Source organism: Portunus trituberculatus, chromosome 28 (assembly GCF_017591435.1).
Source record: "Portunus trituberculatus isolate SZX2019 chromosome 28, ASM1759143v1, whole genome shotgun sequence".
NCBI classification, from domain to species: Eukaryota; Metazoa; Arthropoda; class Malacostraca; order Decapoda; family Portunidae; genus Portunus; species Portunus trituberculatus.
In genome coordinates, this window is record NC_059282.1 from 6,626,056 (window position 1) to 6,649,373 (window position 23,318).

Genomic DNA, 23,318 nt, shown 5'->3' on the forward strand with positions numbered 1-23,318 from the left:
GTTTATTGATACTAGTTTCTTACTTTTTCCCCTTTTAATCTATTTTGCTTATCTCACCTTTATCCATTTGTACCTGACTATCCTCATTCATTCATTAGTCATTGCTACATCTATTTAAATACTTTTTCTTATCACGACACACAAATTCATCTGTTTCTCATTTATACGCCACTTTCTCTACAACTATTAAGGTTTTCCAACGCAAAGGATAACATTTTGTCTTTCATGCATTTATTATTTATTTCTACATCTATTTAAATACTCTTTCTTATCACGACACACAAATTCATCTGTTTCTCATTTATACGCCACTTTCTCTACAACTATTAAGGTTTTCCAACACAAAGGATAACATTTTCTCTTTATTCCCCCACGAGGTTTTGCAAAGAACGTAAATATATCCTTTTAATTAACATTATTGGACTGCTCTCAATGGCGGGCTGAGTTGTGCCATCCGTGTGTCTTTATTGCCTTCCTTTCTCCTTTATATATATTTATTGATTCTACTATTTTATATATATATATATATATATATATATATATATATATATATATATATATATATATATATATATATATATATATATATATATATATTCATTATCCTTCCTTTTTCTTGTTTTTTTATCGTTGTTCAAGTTTGTGTCTCTCTCTCTCTCTCTCTCTCTCTCTCTCTCTCTCTCTCTCTCTCTCTCTCTCTCTCTCTCTCTCTCTCTCCTTTCGTGGAATTTAATTTTCTCTTTCTGTTTCCGTTGAGTCAATATAAAGAGAGACAGACTTTATTTCTCTCTCTCTCTCTCTCTCTCTCTCTCTCTCTCTCTCTCTCTCTCTCTCTCTCTCTCGTCCCTCATTTTTTCATTCGCATTTATTTTCCATTTTCTTTCTCCGTTTCCTGATCGGTATCGTTTTCTTTCTTTCGTTCTCTCTCTCTCTCTCTCTCTCTCTCTCTCTCTCTCTCTCTCTCTCTCTCTCTCTCTCTCTCTCTCTCTCTCTCTCTCTCTCTCTCTTCTTTCCTTTTAACTTTATTTTATCGTCGTGTTTTGGTCCCGTATTATTTTCTTCTCTTTTGTCTTCGTTGTTGTTATTTACTCTTTTACTTCTTTCTTTCCTTCTTTCATTTATTATATTTATTTATTTTCCTCCTTATATTTCGAAAATTTTGATTTGTTTTCTGTTTTCCTTTGTCTTTTTTTTTATATTCCTCTCATTTTCCTCCTCTGTTCTATTTTGCTCATTTGGTTCTTTTGTCTCTTCCCTTCTCTTTTTCCAGCTACTCTATATTCTGTCTTTCTTTTTCCCTTCATTCGTTGCCTCTCTCTCTCTCTCTCTCTCTCTCTCTCTCTCCTTCCCCTTCATTCATTTTCTCCTCAGTAATTGTCTTCCTTCCCCTTGCTGCGTTTATTCCCTTTTATTTATTCTTGCTCTCCTATCCTTCATTCATTCATTCATGCATTCAATCATTCATTCAGTTTCCCCCTGTTCTTTCTTACGTCACTCATTTCTCATTCTTTTTCACCATTCTATCCGTTTTCTTCTTTCATTCTTATGGATTTTTCTTCCTTTCCTTTCACTTTTTCTTTTTTTTCTATATCTCCCTCCCTTCATTCTGTTCTCCTATCTCTTGCTCCTGACCCCCACCCGCCGCTTTTCCCATGCTCCACTTCCTCTCTTATCTCCTCCTCCTCCTCCTCCTCCTCCTCCTTCCTCCTCACGAGTCACATCTGGCAAATCGGGAGTTTTAAGTTATCTGGGCTCAGGTGTGTTGGGAGAAATTCGAAATGGTGAAATTTTAGACCTCCTCCGATGTCAGCCTTTTATTCCACACACACACACACACACACACACACACACACACACACACACACACACACAGAACGTAGAGTTGAAAAAAAAGTCGTTTCTCAGTTAGTATTACGTACCTATCGTGTTAGCGAGCTTGCAGTAGTAGTAGTAGTAGTAGTAGTAGTAGTAGTAGCAGCAAGGCTATAACACAAGCTCCTACCGTTGCTGCCTAGTTACACAAACCGCTGCTGTGTCAACAATGGCGCTGGTGTTGCTTTGTGCTAAAAAGAATACGAGTTTACCGCTGAATAATCCTTTCCTCCTCCTCTTCCTCTTCCTCCGGCTCCTCCCTGGTCTCGTTTCTTATCTCTATGTACACTAACAAGGCTGCTCAGATAGGACTAAAAGCGGGAGGTGTTAGAAGGACGCCAGCCAGCCAGGAGTCTCGGCTACGTGTAGGATCTAGAGGACACATCTTGTAGGAGCAGGGGAAGGAATGTAGGATATTAAGTGAGTTAGTAGTACGAGGATGAGGAAGAGAAGGATATATTAGTGGACGAGGTACGAGAGATAAAGAAAATTAATTGGATTTGAGAATGACTGGGAATCTCTCTCTCTCTCTCTCTCTCTCTCTCTCTCTCTCTCTCTCTCTCTCTCTCTCTCTCTCTCTCTCTCTCTGTCCTTTACTCTCGCTGACAAGTTTATTATTTGTTTGTTTGTTTTTTTCTTTTTCTCGTTCTTATTTCTAAGTGAGTGGCAGTTTCGGCAGATTTGAGTGTCACAGAAACTTGGCATTTATCCATAGAGAGACCAGGAAGGGAACTACTAATACTACCACTACTTCTACTACTACTACTACTTCTACAACGTTGGCAATATTACCGATTTTAATACAAATACTAACTCTTCTAGAAATATTATTCTTATCACCACTAACACCATCACTATCACCACTACTACCACTCTTATTACTATGCCTACTGCTACACTATTGCTGCTGCTACTACTACTACTACTACTACTACTACTACTACTACTACTACTATCATTATATCACCGCCACCACCGCCCCCACCACCACACGCGGTCTTGTGCCAGGCCGCCGCGGCACCACAAACTCAATTAATTAATGAAGCAAGTTTAATGGGTGGTCGTAGCGAGGTGAGAGCCGTTGTTTCCGTCATTAAGGATTGATAGCGGTCATTAGGGCGTATTTACGGTGCTTGGGACCCTAATTACTGCCTGCCAATTTATGTTTTGTTCCTCTTGTTGGGTGATACTGTTTGTGGAGGTGGTGGTGGTGTTGGTGGTGGTGACGCTCGTGGTGGTGATTTGTGTGTGTTGGTATTGTTGTTATTAATTGTAATGGTGGTGGTCGTGGAAGCAATATTTGTAGTAGTAGTATCGGTGGTGCTTTACATGCTACCACCACCACCACTACTGCTGCTATTATTTGGCTTTCATTATCTCCTTTTTATATGCTCACTTATATTTACTTTTTGTTTGTTTTAATTGTGTTCCCATTTCTCAGTTATTTGAATTTACAACAGTATTATCCTTCCTCGTGATTTTGTTCGTGTGTGTGTGTGTGTGTGTGTGTTTTAAGCAAGGACAAGGCGTGTGGTGTGTGTGTGTTACACACACACACACACACACACACACACACACACACACACACGTTCTCCCGGGCACAATTCCACAGCAGTAAAACGAAGCATAAAGTTACCTGCGACGATTTACAGATGCTGAGGTGCGCTTGTTAACAGCCTCCGCCCCCTCCCTCTCCTGTGTTCCCCGCCCCCCGCCCCTTGCCATCTCTGCCTCTCCCTGTCCTGCCCTCCCCCTCTCTACTTCTGGTGATTTAAAGGGTTCTCTCTCTCTCTCTCTCTCTCTCTCTCTCTCTCTCTCTCTCTCTCTCTCTCTCTCTCTCTCTCTCAGATGTTTGTTCCATTGTACTCAGCGACCAGAGAGAGAGAGAGAGAGAGAGAGAGAGAGAGAGAGAGAGAGAATCAAAAACCGCTCGTCTTTTGTTTTTTGTTAGGGCAGAAGGTCAGACTGTGACGTAATCTGTGGCCGCCATTTGCACTCCTTCACCCAGTTGCCAGATTCCCAATATCGGCGATCGGCAAATGGTCTCGCGTAAACCAAACTTAAACGTCGATTATGTGAAAACTTCTTCTCCCTTCCCCCTCCCAACCACCACCACCACCACCACCTCCTCAAAAAAAAAAAAAAAAAGACTCGAATGCGGGTGGAGGAAGTGGAGAGTTGTGGCAGAGTGGAGACAGTACAGTGAGTGGTTCTTTGTATGTACGTAGTTTTTGACTTCCCTCTCTCTCACTCGTTTTCTCCCTCGTTTTATATATTCTCCTTAATGTTGTATGTCTTTCTTCTCCCAGTTGACTTTTTTTTTTTTTTTTTTTTTTTTTTTTTTTTTTACATTACAAGGGCACTGGCCAAGGGCAAACACAGTGTTGGAAAAAAAAAAATCCCGCTGGTTGCCAGGCCCTGTTAAAAGAAAAGTAGAAAGAGAAACATAAAAATCTAAAAGGAGGGTCCAGTTAACGTAAGAGGTGTCTTGACACTCCTCTTTGAAAGAGTTTAAGTCATAGGCAGGTGGAAATACAGACACAGGTAGAGAGTTCCAGAGTTTACCAGTGTAGGGAATGAAGGAGTGAAGATACTGGTTAACTCTTGCATTAGGAAGATGGACAGAATAGGGATGAGAAGAAGTAGAGAGTCTTGTGCAGCGAGGCCGCAGGAGGGGGAAGGCATGCAGTTAGCAAGTTCAGAAGAGCAGACAGCATGAAAACAGCGGTAGAAGACAGATAAAGATGCAACATTGCGGCGGTGACTTAAAGAATCAAGACAGTCAGTTAGAGGAGAAGAGTTGATAAGACGAAAAGCTTTAGATTCCACCTTGTTTAGTAAAGCTGTGTGTGGATCCCCCAGACATGAGAGCCATACTCCATACACGGGCGGATAAGGCCCTTGTACAGAGCAAGCAGCTGGGAGGGAGAGAAAATGGACGAAGACGCCATAGGACACCTAACTTCTTGGAAGCTGATTTAGCAAGAGTAGAGATGTGAAATTTCCAGTTTAGATTTTTAGTGAAGGATAGACCGAGTGTGTTTAATGTAGAGGAGAGGGAAGTTGAGTGTTATTGAAGAAGAGAGGATAGTTGTCTGGAAGGTTATGTCGAGTAGATAGTTGTAGAAATTGAGTTTTTGAGGCATTGAACAAAACCAGGTTTTCTCTGCCCCAATCAGAAACAAGTGAAAGATCAGAAGTTAGGCGTCCTATAGCATCTCGCCTTGAGTCATTTAATTGTTGTTGGGTTGGGCGTCTGTTGAACGCTGTTGAATAATGCAGGGTGGTATCATCAGCATAGGAGTGGATAGGGCATTGAGTCAGATTTAGGAGATCATTGATGAATAATAGAAAGAGAGTGGGTGATAGGACAGAACCCTGTGGAACACCACTGTTGATAGTTTTAGGGAAGAACAGTGACCGTCTACTACAGCAGCAATAGAACGATCGGAAAGGAAACTGGAGATGAAGGTACAGAGAGAAGGATAGAATCCGTAGGAGGGTAGTTTAGAAATTAAAGATTTGTGCCAGACTCTATCGAAGGCTTTCGATATGTCAAGGCCGACAGCAAAGGTTTCACCGAAGTCCCTAAAAGAGGATGACCAAGATTCAGTTAGGAAAGTAAGAAGATCACCAGTAGATCTGCCTTTACGGAAACCATACTGGCAATCAGAGAGAAGGTTGTGAGCTGATAGATGCCTCATTATCTTCCTATTAAGGATAGACTCAAAGGCTTTAGAAAGGCAGGAAATCAAAGCTATAGGGCGGTAGTTAGAAGGATTGGAGTGGTCACCTTTTTTAGGGACAGGTTGAATGTGAGCAAACTTCCAGCAAGAAGGATAAATAGAAGTAGAGAGACACAGATGAAAGAGTTTGACCAGGCTGTGAGCGAGTTCGGAAGCACAGTTTTTGAGAACAACAGGAGGGACTCCATCCGGACCGTAAGCCTTCCGAGAATCAAGGCCAGAGAGGGCCAGGAAAACGTCTTTATAAAGAATTTTAATTTTAGGGATGAAGTAGTCAGAGGGTGGAGGAGTAGGAGGAATATGCCCAGAATCATCCAAAGTTGAGTTGGTAGCAAAGGTTTGAGCGAAGAGTTCAGCTTTAGAAAAGAAGAGACAGCTGTAGAGCCATCTGGATGAAGTAAAGGAGGGAAAGACGAAGAAGTAAAGTTGTTAGAGATATTATTGGCTAGATGCCAGAAATCTCGAGAGGAGTTAGAATTGGAAAGACTTTGACATTTTCTATTGATGAAAGAGTTTTTAGTAAGTTGGAGAATAGATTTGGCATGATTACGGGCAGAAATATATAGGGCATGAGTTTCAGCAGTTGGATGGCTACGGAACCGTTTGTGAGCCGCCTCTATCATTGACAGCACGAGAACAAGCAGAGTTAAACCAAGGCTTTTTAGCTTTAGGGTTAGAGAAAGTATGAGGAATGTATAGCTCCATGCCAGAGATAATCACCTCTGTTATGCGCTCGGCACAAAGAGAAGGATCTCTGACATGAAAACAATAATCATCCCAAGGGAAATCAGAATAGTACTGCCTTAGTTCCTCCCACTTAGCAGAGTTAAAATGCCAGAAGCACCTCCGCTTAGGCGGGTCCTGAGGCTGCACTGGAGTGATAGAACTGGTAACGGAAATTAGATTGTGGTCGGAGGAGCCCAACGGAGAGGACTGTACGTTTTTTCTGTTTTTTGCTATTCACTTTTTTTTTATTCTTTAAGGGGCGTTTGTCTGGCTTTGTGGAAGTTGGGTGAGGATGCGGGTTGGTTTATATGCGAATAGCGGCGTGAGGGGAGCGCGTCGTTTATTTCCGCGTTGTGTCGTGTCGTTTTGGCGGGAAGGTCTCGCGCTTGATGGCTGGGGAGAAAACGTGCCGTAATACTCGTAACTGTGTGTCGCGGGGAGCAGCTCGTTTCGCGGGGCTGGGGAGGCAGGGCACAGGAGGAAAACTGGCGTGCTGGGGATTGAAAATATGAGTTGTAATGCCGTTTGAAGCTCTTCCTCCTCCTCTTCCTCTTGTTTCTCTTTTTCTTCTTCCCCTCATGTTCTCTTTTGTCGGCACTGGATCGTTCGCCCGGCATTGTGTTTACGGTTTATTTACTGGACAAATGTATAGTGAGGAAAAATAATCGTACGGTAACAGAAAATTAAGTTAAAAAGAGGAAGGTAAAGTTAATTATTCCAGTGCTCGCCCTCCTTTTTATCTTGCAGCCGGGACACAGAGCTTTAATTAAGACCTGCAGAAGCCCTTCCAATCTGTATGAATGGCGCGCCATCAGGGACCTCTTGGTAAACTTGAGGTGCGGCCAGAGCGGCGACAGTCAAGTGGTGGTTGAGAAGCTTAAACATTCTGCTGCACCACCCCATTACTTTTTGGAGGGCGGGCTTTCCTCTCCGTGTGTCTCGTCTTCATTATCCTCTCAAAGACGGAGGAGAAAAGGATAAAAGAATGAAAAAAAAGAAGCCTGGGTAAATCGTGGGTTCCTGGAGAGAGGTGGTGTTGACGGTTCTTGAGAAGTTTAAATGAAGTTGGTCGTCTGGGCCAGGCTGGTGCAGCGCCCGGCCCGGCCGTGCCGGGGCCACCCGGGCCACAGGGGGCCACTTGCTGTCTGTCTTTTGTTGTTTTGTGTCTATAGTACATACACTACTACTACTACTACTACTACTACTACTACTACTCTCTCTCTCTCTCTCTCTCTCTCTCTCTCTCTCTCAGGAGGCCTGTACAGCATATAATAGCGGTGTCTTCCTCCCCCCACAGGCTGTTCAAGCTGCGGCTGCGGCGGGACACCTCCCTCTTTGCCGACGATGTCGTGTTCGAATCCACGTCCGGCCCTGTCGACTTCGACCTCGGCAAGGTGTACTCTGGCGTGCTGGAAGGTGAGCAGGAAGGGGGTGCCCAGCTGCAGGGAGAGGGAGGGTTAACGTGAATGGATCAGTGGATGAGTGAGTGAGTGAGTGACAGTTTGATGAATACTCCGGGCCGGCTCTCGCTGCAGGGTCGATGGGCAGGCGAATGGTCAAGGCAGGCTCAGTGGCAGCAATTTTCCCGAGCTGCTGCGAGGCCCATCAAGACCATCTGGACGGCCCGACTAGCCCTCAGGCCACGCCTCGCCCGCCCTCCCCGGCCTGGCGCGGCTATACGGCGCCCTCATGGTTCTTTTTTCCCCCAGACGACCATCTGTCGGAGGTGTCGGGCGTGGTGACCAACGAGGGCTTGTTCGACGGCCACGTGTCGACGCCCTCGGAGCTGTACTACCTGGAGCCTGCCAGCAGGTACCTGCCCAACGCCGAGTTCCATTCCGTCATGTACAAGGCCTCGGATGTGGTGCACCCGACGGCGGCGCGCTGCGCCTCGCAGCAGCTGCACCTGCGGGGTCGCGTCCACACGCCGTGGGCGCCCCACCCGCCTCCCACAGAGGACGCCGGGGCCTTCGAAGGCGTGCCGCCCCCTGTGGGCCCCGCGCTCTCGCCCCGCCGGGCCTCGTCGCCTTCCTCTCATTCTTCCATTTCGTCCAGCGTGGCCGGGGGCGGCGCCCTCCCCACACCCAAGGCTGTGAACCCTCGCGCCCCCCCGCCTACCTCGCCCCCCGCCCGCCAGCCTCAGCAGCAGCACCACCGCCGCCCTCTTAGTCAGTCATCCTCAAAGAAACATATTTTTTATAAGAAATCGCCGTCTTTTGTACAGCAATTTAAAAAGGGGGCGAGGGAGGCCCCCCAAGGTGCTCAGTCCCCCACCGCCACCCATTCCCCAGCTCCCAACCACAACAGCTCCGCCCTCCCCGCCGCCCACCTCCACCACCCCGCCAACCACCTGGACTTCCAGCTGGTATACGAACCGACGCGGGGCGGCGCTGCCTCTGCCCCCAGCGATCCCTGGAACTACACCCGCCGGGGTGTGGGGAGGAGGCCCCCCGCCGTGCTTCCAGACGAGCCCGCGCCCTGGCCAAGGAGAGGCCCCAGGAGGAAAAGGTAAATAAGCACCCACATCCCCTTCCCCTTCTCCCTGCCGTGAGATACAAACTCATCACCCTTCCCGTCCCGTGCAGCCTCGGGTCTCGCTAACATCTCGTTGCGTGTTGCAGGTCGGGCGTGGATCCTCTCAAAACCACCTGCATGCTGTACCTGCAGGCTGACCACCTCTTCTTCGAGAAAATCGGATCAGAAGAGGCGTGCATTGAAACCATGACCCGCCACGTGCAGCGCGTCAACAATATCTATCGCGTTACAGGTCAGTGCTATTAATTCCTCCTCCTCCTCTCTCTCCTGACATAATCGCACCCCTCCCTCCGTAACAGTGCACAAACCCACTGTTATAGGTCTTCCCTTCAGAGTTCACTGTTACCCAATAATCCTGAATTGCTAATGACGCAACTTTCCTCTTCCCTCCCCCACACTTCCTCTCCCAGCGCCTCCCTTCCCTCCCCCCAAAGACAGACAACTACTCCCCCTCAACAGCAGCTGAAATGGCACACTATCAAGGCATTGTATCACTGAGTAGCAAAGTTTCAAGGACATTTCAAGAAGGGAATTATCTCGTTCGCCCCTGTTCTCTCTCTCTCTCTCTCTCTCTCTCTCTCTCTCTCTCTCTCTCTCTCTCTCTCTCTCTCTCTCAATAGCGTAGGAAAGAAACTGAAAATGATCAGTGGAAAAAATGTATAATTCTCGAATGAGAGAGAGAGAGAGAGAGAGAGAGAGAGAGAGAGAGAGAGGATGGTAGAATTTATGGGTAAAGGAGGTAGAAGGAACAATTGGAAAACCATTCTCTCTCTCTCTCTCTCTCTCTCTCTCTCTCTCTCTCTCTCTCTCTCTCTCTCTCTCGTGATATTTAACACTTTTTTTCTATTTTCTTACTCTTTCCATCCTCTTTTACCATCATCCCTTTCTCCTTTCTCTCTTTCTTTCTTTCCTTAATCCTCCTTCTGTCACTCTTTATTCCTTCGTATCATTGTTCTCTATCTATCTCTTTATCCCCTCTTCCTCTCTCCTCACACTCACTCACCGTTTCCCCTCATCATCTCACTCTTACATCCGCTTACTCATTTCTCTCTCTCTCTCTCTCTCTCTCTCTCTCTCTCTCTCTCTCTCTCTCTCTCATTGTTTTTTTTCAGTCTCTCCCTCCTTCCCTCCCTCATTTTGTTCCTTTCTTAATTCCTCACTCTCATTCACTCAGTCTATTTTCTCTCTCTCTCTCTCTCTCTCTCTCTCTCTCTCTCTCTCTCTCTCTCTCTCTCTCTCTCTCTCTCTCCAGTATATTCCTCTTTGCCTCCTTGTCACTCTCTCCATACCGACACGCCCTCCTTCATTCAACTTCTCACTTACTCACTCACTCACTCACTCACTCACTCACTCACTCATCCCATACAGACTTCGATCTCGATGACGACGCAGATGAGATCGGATTTATGATCAAGCGCATTAAAGTACACACGAAGGAGGCGCTGCATGATCCCGCCTACCGCTTCCCTGGCAACTACGGGGTGGAGAAGTTCCTGGAGCTCTTCTCGGAGGAGGATTACGATGCCTTCTGCCTCGCCTACATGTTCACCTACAGGTACTAAAGCGTTCAGATATGCTTCTATGGTTGTGGGTTGGTGTGGTTCGGGTATATGGTATAGGGTAGGATAGATAGATAGATAGATAAGTGTTTGAATAGTTTGATGGTTTAGGATAAGATAGATTGACGGATAGGTATACATGCAAATAGAAAGATAGATAAATAGAATGACAGATAGATAGATAGTAGGTAGACGGACTGATAGATAGATAATAGATGCAATATACGTAGTGTTGCCATTACCAGCTAAATATATCCACTTTTTTTTTTTATCTATTTGTTAATTCACCTATTATGTTTCATTCTTTTTTTTGCTTTAATTTTTTTTATTTTGTGTTTCTTTTATTTGTCAATCCTTTTTTGTGTGTGTTAAAATTTTATATGTATCTCAATAGCATGGATGCTTTTTTTCTTTTTTCTTTTATTTTCTGTGTGTAAAGTTTTCTCTCATAATTTCTCACGCTCTCATTTATTCCCTCTTCTCTCTATCTCTCACTTACCTCTCATTACTCTGCTTTGCTATTTTATCCTTTTTTTTTTTCCTTTGCATTATCTCACCTGCAAATTACAGTATTTCTCCCTCTTTATTTTTCTCATTTTATCCATTCTTTCCTTCATTTCTATTTCATTTCATCTTTAATTGGCATATTTACATTTCCTTCAGTCTACAGTCTTGACTTCCTCTCCCTCTTCTTTATTGTTTCAGCCTCCTCCTCCTCCTCCTCCCCCCCCTCCTCCTTTTCATTCTTCAAGCTTCATACTCTTTTATCTTTCCTCTCTATTCACTTGCTTCATTATCATCAGCCTCGTTTTTCTTGCTCTTTGTGTGTGTGTGTGTGTGTGTGTGTGTGTGTGTGTGTGTGTGTTATTTCCCTACTCCTCCTCTCCTCCTCCTCAGTGAGTGGAAAGAAGACTTTAACTTTACTATTCTGTATCCTTCACTTTGAATTACCATGCAGTTTAGCACACCCTTGTAAGGCCCAATTGATATACTGCAGCTTTACCTTCCTTTGTGTTCCTTTGGTCCTCCTTTCTAACCCTCCTGCCAACTCCACAGGGACTTTGAGGGGGGAACTCTGGGCCTGGCATGGACGGGGGACCTCAAGAATGCAGGGGGAGTGTGTGAGAAAAATGGACACTACAGAGGTAGTCTTAAGGTGAGGCATTACTCCTGACTGGTTAGTGAAAGATGAAAAATGCTGATTGGTGAGTAAGTGTTGATGAATGAGAAATGAATGAGTGACTGAGGAGAAGTATAGATCAATGAGCCAAAAACTGATTAAAAGAGAACCTGGAGAAAACCATTTGCAGGAAGGTCATGGGGAAGACAGAGAGTGGGATGATGAGATGGAATTACAAAGGATTGGGATCACACAGAGGAAGATGCAAGGAATAAAAACAACTGGAGGAGTTTCATACATTCAGCCAACCCTTGACTCTTGGGAAATTGTGAAAGGAGGAGAAGTGTGATTAAAGATGAATGAGGGAAGTGAAGTAGAGATTAATGAATTGAGTGTCAGAGATAAGTGTGAAGTATTGGTGTAATGAAGAGAGAATTGAGTGTTGTAAGATATGGAGTGAGAGTTGCATGGTGTTGTGTTGTATTGAGTGCAGTTTGTGTAGTAATATTGTGATTGTATATGTGTATGTGTGTGTATGTATGAAAACTCCATTGCTAAGTGATATACAGATGACAAGGAAATACAGGTGATAAATGAAGCTGAAAATCAAGCACATAAAACCTAACAGAGAATCTATCAAATTTCATTTTGGCCAGTGATTGCTGTAACTAGAATAAAAAGGTGTTCATTATTTTCTAGAATGTATGTGACCACACTCCACACACACTTGACTCACTCTTGCTTCCTCCCCAGAGCCTCAACACGGGGATCGTCACTCTCCTGAACTACGGCAAGCATGTTCCTCCTGCCGTCAGCCACGTCACTCTTGCTCATGAGATTGGGCACAATTTTGGTAGCCCCCATGACCCAGAGTCCGACACCCGCTGTACTCCTGGTGGGGAGGACGGCAACTACATCATGTTTGCCAGGTAAAGAAGTGAGATGAAGACAGTGATGGTGGTTCAGTCTTTGTTTGGAGGGGAAGTAGTGTTTTTATTAGAATTGTGTGGAGTTTTCAGTGTTTCTTTTTTGTATCTTCAGGCACCTACTAGTTCTTGCTTATCCAGAACTCTATAGAAACATGAATTCTTAGTGTAAAGCTTCCAGTAATGAGGCTGTTAGTGTTAAGTTATTGGGGAGCTTTCAAAGATGAGACAAATTTATGAATAAGTGGGAATAGACAGGCATGTTTTGTACAGGGACTGCCACATGTATGCCTGATGATTTCTTGCAGCTTCCCTTATTTTCTCATGTTCTTGTGTTGTAATATTGACACTTACTTTCCTCACACAGGGCCACGTCGGGTGACAAGCGGAACAACAACAAGTTCTCCCCGTGCTCATTGCGACAGATCAACAGTGTCCTCAACTCCAAGGCACGGGACTCCAAGGGGTGCTTCACTGAGCCACAGAAGGCAATTTGTGGCAATGGTGTGGTGGAGATTGGTGAGGAGTGTGACTGTGGCTGGGAAGAGGACTGTGATGAGTCGTGCTGCTACCCCATGAAGAACAACCCCAAGAAGCACCAGACGCCCTGCACGCTGAGGCCTGACAAGGTCTGCTCCCCGTCCCAGGTGAGTCCAGGTGATGTGGTTTTCAAGTGTCAGAGTAGCCAGGTGTGCGTGTATGTGTGTGTGTCTAGCAATCAAGGACAAGGTTCTGTAATTTTTATATGTGCATTCATTACTCTTCAATGAATTACGAATACATACTGCACTCCTTCTTTGTGAGTAATTGTTACCTGAAGGTGTGGAATTAAGGTCTTTATATTGTGTTTATAGTGTGTCAGATTATTATTATTATTCTTGAGATCTCCCCCCATCACCCTCTGTGTTGCTCCCCAGGGCCCATGCTGCACCCACGACTGCAAGAAGAAAGTGGGTGACAAGTGCCGAGATGACAACGGGTGTCGTGATGCATCCTTCTGCAATGGTCGAGGGCCAGAGTGTCCTCCATCAACCAACAAACCAAACAAGGTGGCAATGATGGCACTATTATTATTAGAATGTCATGAGTGTTGAGAAGATGGGAGAGATATACATATGTCCCTGTATGAAACATATCTACATATTAAACCACATATCTTCCCTGTACTACATAAATTTCTGTAATATTTTAAAGCTCCCAAATAACACAACACTAACAATCTGATTACTGAGTCCATTCATCTTTCCCCAGACAATCTGCAACAAGGAGTTTGTGTGCTACAAGGGTGAGTGCAGCGGCTCCATCTGTCTGGCATATGGTCTGGAGTCGTGTCAGTGTGAGCGGCACCCTGGGGACCCCATCACCAAGTCCTGTGAGCTGTGCTGCAAGCTGCCAGGAGAGAACAACCCTTGCATGTGAGTCATACTGGCCTGTTACATTCATTTCATCTGGTTGACAAGATACATATGTTAGTAATGAACTGAGAGGCAGCAGACTTTAGGAATCTATAATCTTTCCTCCTTAATTTGCCTCAGTTTGCCACACACTCACATATTGATAGTGTAGTGAGAGGCAGTGCACTTGAAAACCTTTATAACTTTTCCTCTTCATTTCAGGTCCTCCTTCGAGTGGAATACACCACCCTATGACATCCCAGACATGTACGCGAAGGCTGGCACGCCCTGCAACAACTACAAAGGTTACTGTGATGTGTTCAAGAAGTGCAGAGAGGTGAGTTATCTTCCTCCTCAAGTCTTAGATGTTCCCCTTTTTCATACTCAAATAGAATAAAAAAGAAATGCATTGCTATTTCTCAGATCAAGTGTTCAATATGATGATCTGTTAGTGAGAAGTTGTCATATACTAGTTTGTTTAAGCATTACCATGGTACAGTGCTCTAAGTATATTCTTCCTGTCTTAACAAGAGAGGAAAATGCAGAATATGGTAAATGATACTGTGTCTTCTCTAGCTTCATTCTTTATTTTCCTCTTAATTTTTTCTTTAGTATCATTCTTTATTCTTATTTATTACCATCTTCTTGTCCTCTTTATCCTCATTCTTTACCATTTTTCCCTTTCTTATCCTCAATGTGCACCATTCTCAACAGGTGGATCCTTCCGGCCCCTTGGCAACTCTGCGTGGACTGCTGCTGAGTGATGAGTCTCTAGCCAGTCTGCAGCGGTGGATTGTGCAGCACTGGTATGCCGTCCTCTTCGTGGTGCTGGCCTTCATGGTGCTCCTGGTAAGTCTTGTTCACTGTTCCCTCACAACACCTTTAACCTTAACACCTTTTTTTTAATTGTGTATTCTTTTTACATCAGTTTACCTCCTCCTATTTTCCTCCTTTAATTGTCTAGTTCTTCCCTCATAGCTCTCTCATCCATTATTTCAATCTACCACCTTCTCTTTTCCTCTTTTACTTTTATGCCTTATCTCTCATTTTTATTTCCTTCCTCATCCCTTTCTCACTGTTTCTGCTGTCTCTCATTCGTCACACACACTCTTCCTTAGTTTCTCTTCTCCCCAGATGAGGCACCACCTAAAACCTGCCTCATGACTACTGCATTAATGTTGTAGTCTGTTATGTTGAGTTTACGCTGCATTACGGCCACTCATGTATCTATGATGCTGTGGCTGTACTGGAACAAAGTATTAGAGTATAAGAAATACCTGATATTCTTTTTTTTTAGAAAGGATGCTAAAAATTATCAATGTTAGGTCATGTCATATTATACTGTTTCCTCATGTTTTCCTCCTGTTAGTCTTGTGTTGGTGATAAGTGAAAAACATGTAAGTCCCGAGAATTCTGTTGCCAGCATGAGGATCGAGGCAGAAGGTAAAAGATTGTACAGGAATTCATTAAGTGTTAGTCTTCTGGAGTGTCTGTTTTCCTGCCTCCTGTCTTTAATGGTGTCTGTGGGTGTCTTCCAGTGTGTGGCAGAGCATGGTGGCATGGATCCCTTAGGGTTGATGGGCCTCAGTCTGCATTAACTTGGCCAACTAACCTTATTTTTTTCTATTAACATCTCCAAGCATGACATAAGATATACTGATTGACAGATTCCTTCATGCTAACCTGAAATTTCTTACTGTTGATGATTTCCTTTAGCTCTTCAGATAAGCTTCTATCATTCATGTCTTTTTGAGTCTTATTATGTAATTTCACATGATCTGATTCCTTGGGGTTTTCCTGCCTCTTGTGGTGATGGTGTTTCCTGTATCCCTGCATTCCCTCCCTCACTCTTGTCATGTTATCCTGACCCTGTGGATGTGCCATGATCTGTGAATGTTCCCTGTTGTGTGCTGTGACCCTCTCCCCTGACTTCCCACAGAAGTCCTGGTACTATGAGTTACTCCCAATCTTATCGTGCTTTCCCTGCCCTGGTCTGTCAGTCCCCACTCACTTTGTATTGTCATGAGACACATTATTCTTTGTGTGCTTCAGTTTTCTGGAAGTCAAGTTGTTTAAAGAAAAGAAACAGATGAATAAAACCTCATTGACATTATCTACATGTAATAAATCTTTTGATGCATGTGACAGAAAACTGATGTGCATACAAAGCCAAATGAACAAACAAAATATAGACAGGATTAATTTTACTGCTCAGTGAGATTTTGCTCGATCATATCACCTGCTTCTCAACTGTGCCTTACAGATGCCTTTGTTTGGTATCTGCACAATGGATCCAACCTTCAAGGTGGACCTCGAACCCTCCTACTCCTGCTCCTCTTCCTCTTACCTGCAGGACCAACACCACCGGGGTTCAGAAGGGCCAGCAGCGCCCCTCATGGGTAGGACGTCTGCTGCCGGCCCCGCATTTCCTCTCATTTCTCTGTCTCCTGTCTTCCTGGTCTCTCCCTTCACCTTTCCTCTTGACTGTTCCTCCACCATCACCTCTTCCATCATGTTCCTCACAGCCAGCCCAAGCAGCAGTAATGTACAACTCCACACAGTAGACAAACGACTGGCACTGATCTGCTGGTGGGAAGTCCTGCCTTTAATTCTATAACTGAGAAAACGGTACTTCTCTCACACCATAGTCTGCTTAAGCCTCTCCATAGTACAGTACCCACAAGTATCTTCTCCCAGTACAAGAAGGGAGAAGTGTGGAGTATAAGGAATGATAAAGTAAACTGTATGATGAAGTCAAGATGGTTGTTAATACTGCATGTTTAAATGTTTTCCCTTCACCCATATGTATGAATGGTTCCCTACCTTGCTGTGCTTATTGATATGACATGTTGCTCCCTTCATGATCCAGCCAAAACCCCACTGAGCCATCACCTTCTCAGTCCCACATAACTCACACCACCACCATCACCACCATTGCTCTATCAGTTTCCTAGATGAGCATTTGCATGTCACTCAGTACTGGGATACAGAAATCAGAGGGTTGTCCTGCTATGGATTGTGTTATGTGTGTGTTGCATGTGGTTTTGTGCATGTTACAGAGGAGGAATTCAAAGTCCGACACCCAGAGTGAGACAACACAAGACACAGATATTGGCCTTGATGAGAAAAAGACAAAGATTGATATTGAAGGTTTGTATGTAGTGCTGGTGCCTTATGATAAAGACTGATAAGAATTGGCTGTAGTTTTGAGACCATTACTTGATGCAGCTTTACTATTTGACACATTGTAAGCAGAAAGTTTGTTGTACTTTGAAGAACATAGTTTATAATTACAAATGTTTGTAGTGTGGTGGTTGTGGGTAGCAGTTTGGTAGTACCCTGTCGTGCTGCCTCAAGTGTTCCCCATGTTGGATTCTGCCACATGTTGAATGAGTGAATGTGCTTCACCTCTCCACAGTGATCCACTGCAGCTACAACTCGAAATAACTGTTGAAATTTATGTACATGTAGTGCATTATGTTGAAATTGCTCTGGCATTGATGTATATGCCAGTATTTCATAGACAACACTGTGTTATGGATATATATATATATATATATATATATATATATATATATATATATATATATATATATATATATATATATATATATATATATATATATATATATATATATATATATATATATATATATATATATATATATATATATATATATATATATATATATATATATATATATATATATATATATATATATATATATATATATATATATATATATATATATATATATATATATATATATATATATATATATATATATATATGAAATCTTTTCAGTATTCTCATACTCTAGAGTTTTTAATGAACACTAGCTGTACCTTACATATATTTCATATATCATTTCTTATAGTCTAACAACATTTATTTTACTGTTTTCTAATTCATGCATACTTTATCAATTTATGTTTTGTTTTTTTAAGTTTTTATTTGCAATGTTGCATGGTGACTTCTTATTGTCCTCCTCTCTCTCACTGCCACTGTTTCCTCCCTCAGGTGGCGATAGTGAAGGTGTTCGGGAAGGCTCCTCAGCCAGTCAAGCTTAAGAAGAACCGCACCGTCCAGCATAAGAATTCTGCTGCTCTGCAGTACTCAGTCACACCCACAGCAGGTGCCACCTCCAACGGCACTACTGCTAACGGCACCACCGCCAACGGCACCATGGCCAACGGCACGGCTGACATCACCACTAACCATGTTGTGCACCCCACGGTGGTGAGGACCAACCTGCCCTTCAAGAGGAAAGTGAATGAGGTGCGGCGAGCAGCCACCAAAGCCAAGCGGGTGGCCAAGAGTCAGCTGAGTCGGCCACACAAGAGGCCGAGTCGCCGTCCTGACGGCACTGTCACATCTCCCACAGATTCTGAAAAGAGTGGCCCTGGGGCAGTGGATGGTGCCGCAGGGGGTGGGGAGGCACGAGTCAAGGGCAGGCTGTCCAGCAGGTTCTCCATCATCAGCTTCAAGGCCTTCCGCCCCAAGTCACTCAGTCCAGACAAACACAAAGGCAAGAGTCCTGACAAAAGGAAATCAAAGAGTAGCAATGATAAGAAGTCCAAATCAAAACCCAGCAAAACTCACCATCGCAGTCGCAGTCCCGACAAGAAGAGAAGAGCTGAGGCTCAGGACAAAGCCAGAAAATCCCGCAGTCCTAACAAACGCTCCAGCCTGGAGGACGAACGCAGAAAGTCCAGAAACCGCTCAGTGAGTCCTGATAAAGCACGCAGATCTTCCAGTCCAGACAAACAGCGACAGAAAGTGAGAAGTCCCGAAAAACACCACAGGCTTGGTGAAGGCAACTGGCTTATAAACAAGTTCTTGGCAGATGAGGAGAAGACAGCTAAGCCTGTTGTCAATGGATCCCTCATGGGCTCCCTGAATGGATCCCTCAGCTCAGTGAATGCTGTGTTGGGAGGTGCCAATGGCAGCCCCCATATGAGTGGAGCAAGGAATGGCTCTACTCGAGGGCTGCTTGCTGGAGACAGCAACAGAGCCAGTCCCATGCGGGGCTTTGTCAACGAGGCCTTCATTAGTTCTCCCAGAGGAGCTCGCACTCACAGCTCTCTCAGAGTCACTAAGTCAGTCAGTCCTGAGGGACTAGACTGTGACTTTGGGCAGAGTAAATACAGAAGATCCATTAGTATGGAGGCATACAACAGACCTCCATCCAGCCCAGACAAGAGAAAGCGCTCAGTGCTGGACGAAGGACTCAGTCCTGACAAGAGGAGACGGTTCAGCAGTCCAGAGAAGAATCTAAAGCAGCACAGTCCCTCCAAGGAGAGGCGGCTAACTTGCCCCGAGAGGCCCCGTCGTGCAGCTTTAATAGCAGAGAGAAGACTCTCCTCCACGTCTCCGCCGTCATCAAAGACCAACTCATACTCCTCTGTGCCCGATCGCCTTCGGGAGAAGCTCTCGCTCATCACTGCCAGCCCTGCAGGCAGCATTGCCTCCATCCTCCCTCCATCAGAGACAGCAGACACTGTCAGTGTCCACTCGTCCACACACTCCTGTCACTCCAGCCAGAGCCAGCCCAAGGAATGGGTGTGAAATCCTCTTCTTTGGCTTGACTGGGCCAGAAACTTTAAGCACATCTGGGTGGCTTTTTTTTACTGTGTAACTCTTGTAGTGCAGTTGACTGGTCCTGTTGTTGTTTCTCCCTGAAGGCATTGTCTGCTGGGCACACAACACCTCTGCGAGAGACTACAGTGTTTCCGTCTTACTCACATGTGAGGGTTCATCATCCACTTTGTGCCAACAAATTTGTAATGTTTCATAGATCATATATAAATATATATATAGATCTAAGATTTTACAAGTCCAGTATTCTGATGTGGTTTGCACTCTGATGGTTTTGATAACAAGGGGAATAGTAAAGAGTGCATAAGAGATGTGATACACTGGTGCAGGACCACACTGGGGCACTACCCACTCACATGCCTTTATTTAATGGGTATTTATTTTCTCCACTACAACCAACTAGACTATGTTAAGTAATTAATCTTACTTTTAGTCAATAACACCAATGTTCTTGCTTTGTGATAATATTTTTAGGTTAACACTACACATCTTTGTCTTGCTCAAGGCCAAAGCAGCTGATAAAGAGAGGTGAGTGTGCAGCAGGTGTGGGAGGCTGGGCAGCATCCTGTGTTGTGCCAAAACACTACACCAATCATGAAGTGCTCCTGTGATCTTCACTTCCTCTCTGTGCCTCCTCCTCTCCTCCACCACTCACTCCCCAGTCGCAGCTGTGCTGGTGCCCCACACCTGTCTCACACCCGCATTACACTCAACATGCAGACCTTTTAGTGAGTTCCATTACTCAGATTCATTATTCATTAATCAGTTGAAATACACAATCTTTAACAAGTTTTAGGTTCTCCTCATGCAAAACAAATTTTAGCATTCCCCATTATGTGGTTAAACAGTCCTGTAAGTGTGTAGTTTAAGGCTGCTACATATTATACCCTGTGAATTGTGAATTGTGCAGGTATTTTGATATTTTCAAAGATTATTATTATGCTAAACCAATAGTGTGCTTCAGACTGCAGTAGAAGAGTGTTGACTGACACGACACGTAGCATGTTAAAGTGTAATCTAAGAGCATCATTTTGGTCTACTTTATTTAGTATTTAATTCTGGTACACTGATCCTTTGTTTTTCTCGATGTGTGTGTGTGTGTGTGTGAGAGAGAGAGAGAGTGGAATAAAGGAATGAAAGGAAGAAAATAGGAGTAAGCAAGGAGTAGGTGAAGGGAGGAAAGCAGGGAATACATTGTGTCTTTTATGTTGTTTGTCAGTCATAAGTTTTGCCCTGCCTGGTCGTCATGGTGAGTCATAACCAGCTCCGATTCGAACTCACCATTGTTCAAACCTTCGAAGCTGAGGTGGTCACAATCTTATCATGGCGAAGAAGCAGGACACAACTTACGACTGTGACTGTGCACGACGATGTCTGTGAGTAAAGTAGAAGCCAGGGAACTGCCTGAAGAAGTATTGATTGCATTCATGTAGTATGGAGCTTAAAAGGATACATGGAATACGGCAAAGTAGGCATGCCAACTATATTGTTGTCACGTCAACTCAATTATTGTAAATTCCATTATTTTCATCATTATCTATTAGTTATTCTTCCCATGATGGTAGCAAAATTCAGTACTGAAGTAGTTTGCCATGATGCGCTATGGTGATCATGCTGACCACCATACTGCTGAGTGGCCCCGTATAATAGTGAGTGCCCAGAGGTGAGAGAGGGGGTGCTAACCAATATTTCAAATCTTCAACCACTGCCTGCCTGATTCACCAGTTACCAGTTGCCATGTAACTTCTGTAGTGAGAAAAAATTATACGTCACAGAATCGGCCAGACATCAGTTAAATATTTACCTGGAGAGATGCCTTAACACAAAGTACTTATACCTAACAATGACAATATTTCCAACAAAGTTCAATCCCCACGTGCATCCCCTCCCCACACCTTGGAAATTCCTGGGTACAAATCTGTAGAACTTTGTGTTACCGTGAAAAAAAAAAATTAAAAGATCGTAGGTTTTAGAAAGTCCATAATCTAATAGCTGCCCGCTTCCCGACGTGTACTATTATATATTATGTGTCGGATAGAAGTGCTTCCAGTCCCTGCTATGACTTGTAAACATAATCAGACTTTAAAAGATAGGTAAAATAGCTGTTCTCAAAGAAAAAGTCATGAGACATAGGTAGTGTAAGGTAAAAATGTTGAAAAGGCAACCTGGAAGTAGATGTGTTGACAGCAGACTGAGTGAGGCAAAGTGAGTGTTACTGTGTTCTCCTTTCGTTATTGTTTTCGTGACAGTGCCATTGCTCTTGCTGCTTTCAATGTCTACACTATGCATAATGTTTTCGTGGCCACGCGCAGCCACGCAACACCTCATAGTCATTAATATCAAAGCCAAATTAACGATGCCAGCCATAGCCCAAGCAGAGGGCATGGGATTGATCTAAAGCTCTGCAAGTCCACCAGTAATAGTCCTTCTCTATTGGCAGTGAATAAGTCTCACGTGCAACATTCAGCGAGCAATTTGTTAGAGCGTCACGCGAGCATGATCAGCGGAGCCATGTCACCGTTACCAAAACCTGTACACGTTGTCTTGTTATCATCACCGTAGCTGTTGTTTACGTTGATATACACACATTCCCTGTTGTGTCTTGGCGATATGTTATTTACTCATACGTTACATCTAGTTTCTATCCTCTCCCGTGTTATTTCTAGTTCTTAAAATGAGAAAACTCAGGATCTGTACCTGACGCAGGGGGCGACGTCATCACCCCGCGTTTGGGGCAGAGGTGGCCACGTTGGGGTCCCGCTTCTTATTCCTAAGTGGTGTCTAAGGTGTTGTGGGTCACGCATGTAGCTCCTAGGTGAAGGCGAGGGCATTGTGGTTATGTTAAGGCCGGGCCACTGTGGGAGCACCTCCAATCCTTCTGTGTGTGGGGTTATGGAGTTTATTTTGTATTCTTTGTCAGCCGTTGAATGGGGTTGTGTCTTGCATTCTAAGGCTTTATTGGCAGCGTCTGGGGGTGTGGATGAAGCTTTTTGAGGTTGTGTAGTGAAGCTGCAGAGTCTTGAACGAGTCTCGGGTGCCGTAAGCAGAGCCTTAAACAAATTATATTTTCCTTCTTTGGCAACGCCAGACCCGCCTGATGGTGTCTTGTTGGATCACATTTTCGGGAAAAAATGGTGCAAAAAATGTGCCCGTCGTTTTCTTTAATGGCATCCTGCGCCAGGTGAGAGGCACTCCTGAGGAGCAGCGCGTGGCGTGCCCAGTGGTGCGCCTCGCACAAGATGCGTGACGTCGACTTACCATCACATCACCCCTCACTCGCGATGCATCAGACGTTTGGTTGACGTTTTTATAACTCTGGTGTACTTCAGTGGAGATCTTTTGTAATGTTTTATTAAAGTGTGACCCTGTCAGGCGAGGCCGAGGCACGGACCTGCCACCATTTCTCCCCTGCCACCGCCAGTCGCCGCCTCGCCGCCACCATCAGATGGGCTGGCCAGCGCGTTTTCATCTGCCGTTAGATATCCAATTTTCTATGACATGCCATTCAATACTATTTGTACGACATTACCATTTTGACAATAAAATGAAGAAAGTAAGTCGTGTGCGTTCAATTCCCTGTGTTCAGGTGTGATGCAGCTTTCTGTGCTACATTCCAGAAGGCGGCCTTGCCTGATTTATAATTAATTAACTTCCTCCATGCCTACATACTGAGTCAGCTTGGAATGGGGTTGGGTACACAACAGCAGCAGCAGCAGCAGCAGCAGCAACAACAACAGCAACAACAATAAAAACAACAACAACAACAACAACAACAACAACAACAACACACAACGTGTATAGACTAGTACATTTCGATCTATATATATATATATATATATAT

The 23,318-nt window shown here is 44.3% G+C and overlaps 1 protein-coding gene across 1 annotated transcript in view; it reads left to right on the forward strand.

Annotated features, from left to right (window-relative positions):
* Window positions 1–23,034, forward strand: part of LOC123510302 — a 179,215-nt gene extending 156,181 nt beyond the window's left edge. Inside the window, exons 3-14 of the mRNA XM_045265305.1 lie at window positions 7,642–7,760; window positions 8,054–8,852; window positions 8,966–9,111; window positions 10,248–10,434; window positions 11,495–11,594; window positions 12,312–12,487; window positions 12,852–13,131; window positions 13,402–13,533; window positions 13,736–13,899; window positions 14,101–14,215; window positions 14,593–14,727; window positions 17,900–23,034. Of these exons, the coding sequence (XP_045121240.1) occupies window positions 7,642–7,760; window positions 8,054–8,852; window positions 8,966–9,111; window positions 10,248–10,434; window positions 11,495–11,594; window positions 12,312–12,487; window positions 12,852–13,131; window positions 13,402–13,533; window positions 13,736–13,899; window positions 14,101–14,215; window positions 14,593–14,727; window positions 17,900–19,447 (3,901 nt within the window). The 3' untranslated portion in view covers window positions 19,448–23,034. The remainder of the gene's footprint in view (window positions 1–7,641; window positions 7,761–8,053; window positions 8,853–8,965; window positions 9,112–10,247; window positions 10,435–11,494; window positions 11,595–12,311; window positions 12,488–12,851; window positions 13,132–13,401; window positions 13,534–13,735; window positions 13,900–14,100; window positions 14,216–14,592; window positions 14,728–17,899) is intronic.
* The last annotated feature ends 284 nt before the right edge of the window (window positions 23,035–23,318 follow it).